General features: G+C 45.6%; 1 protein-coding gene across 1 annotated transcript in view; it reads left to right on the top strand.

Annotated features, from left to right (window-relative positions):
- The window catches only part of USP10 (ubiquitin specific peptidase 10), a 29,207-nt gene that overhangs the window by 6,498 nt on the left and 22,365 nt on the right, over window positions 1-344 (top strand). Inside the window, 2 exon segments of the mRNA XM_018574956.1 lie at window positions 216-229; window positions 231-337. Of these exon segments, the coding sequence (XP_018430458.1) occupies window positions 216-229; window positions 231-337 (121 nt within the window).

The following is a 344-nucleotide window of genomic DNA, read 5'->3' on the forward strand; positions in this document are numbered from 1 at the left end:
AAATTATAAAAGTAAAAAGATAAATAAAAAATTAAATTGATTAAAAAAATAAGAAATAATTGAATAAAAAGTGATTTAAAATAAACAATAAAAAAATTGAAACTAGCCCCGCCCCAAGGCCAGGTTCCACGATACGTCCCCGCCCTGCCATCTGGTTGCCATTCTCAATAGAGGGGGGAGAGGAGGCTTATTGTGGAACCTGGCCTTGGGGTGGCAGAAGTACCAGCGCATCGAATTCGGCGTCAGCGAAGTGATCGACCCGGACGCGGGCCTCGTCGTCAACAACTCCGCCTACAGTATTTCCAGCACTTTGAACCCCCAGGCCCCGGAGTTCATCCTCGCCT

This window comes from Nanorana parkeri, unplaced genomic scaffold (assembly GCF_000935625.1).
Source record: "Nanorana parkeri isolate BGI_ZX_2015 unplaced genomic scaffold, ASM93562v1 scaffold3416, whole genome shotgun sequence".
NCBI classification, from domain to species: domain Eukaryota; kingdom Metazoa; phylum Chordata; class Amphibia; order Anura; family Dicroglossidae; genus Nanorana; species Nanorana parkeri.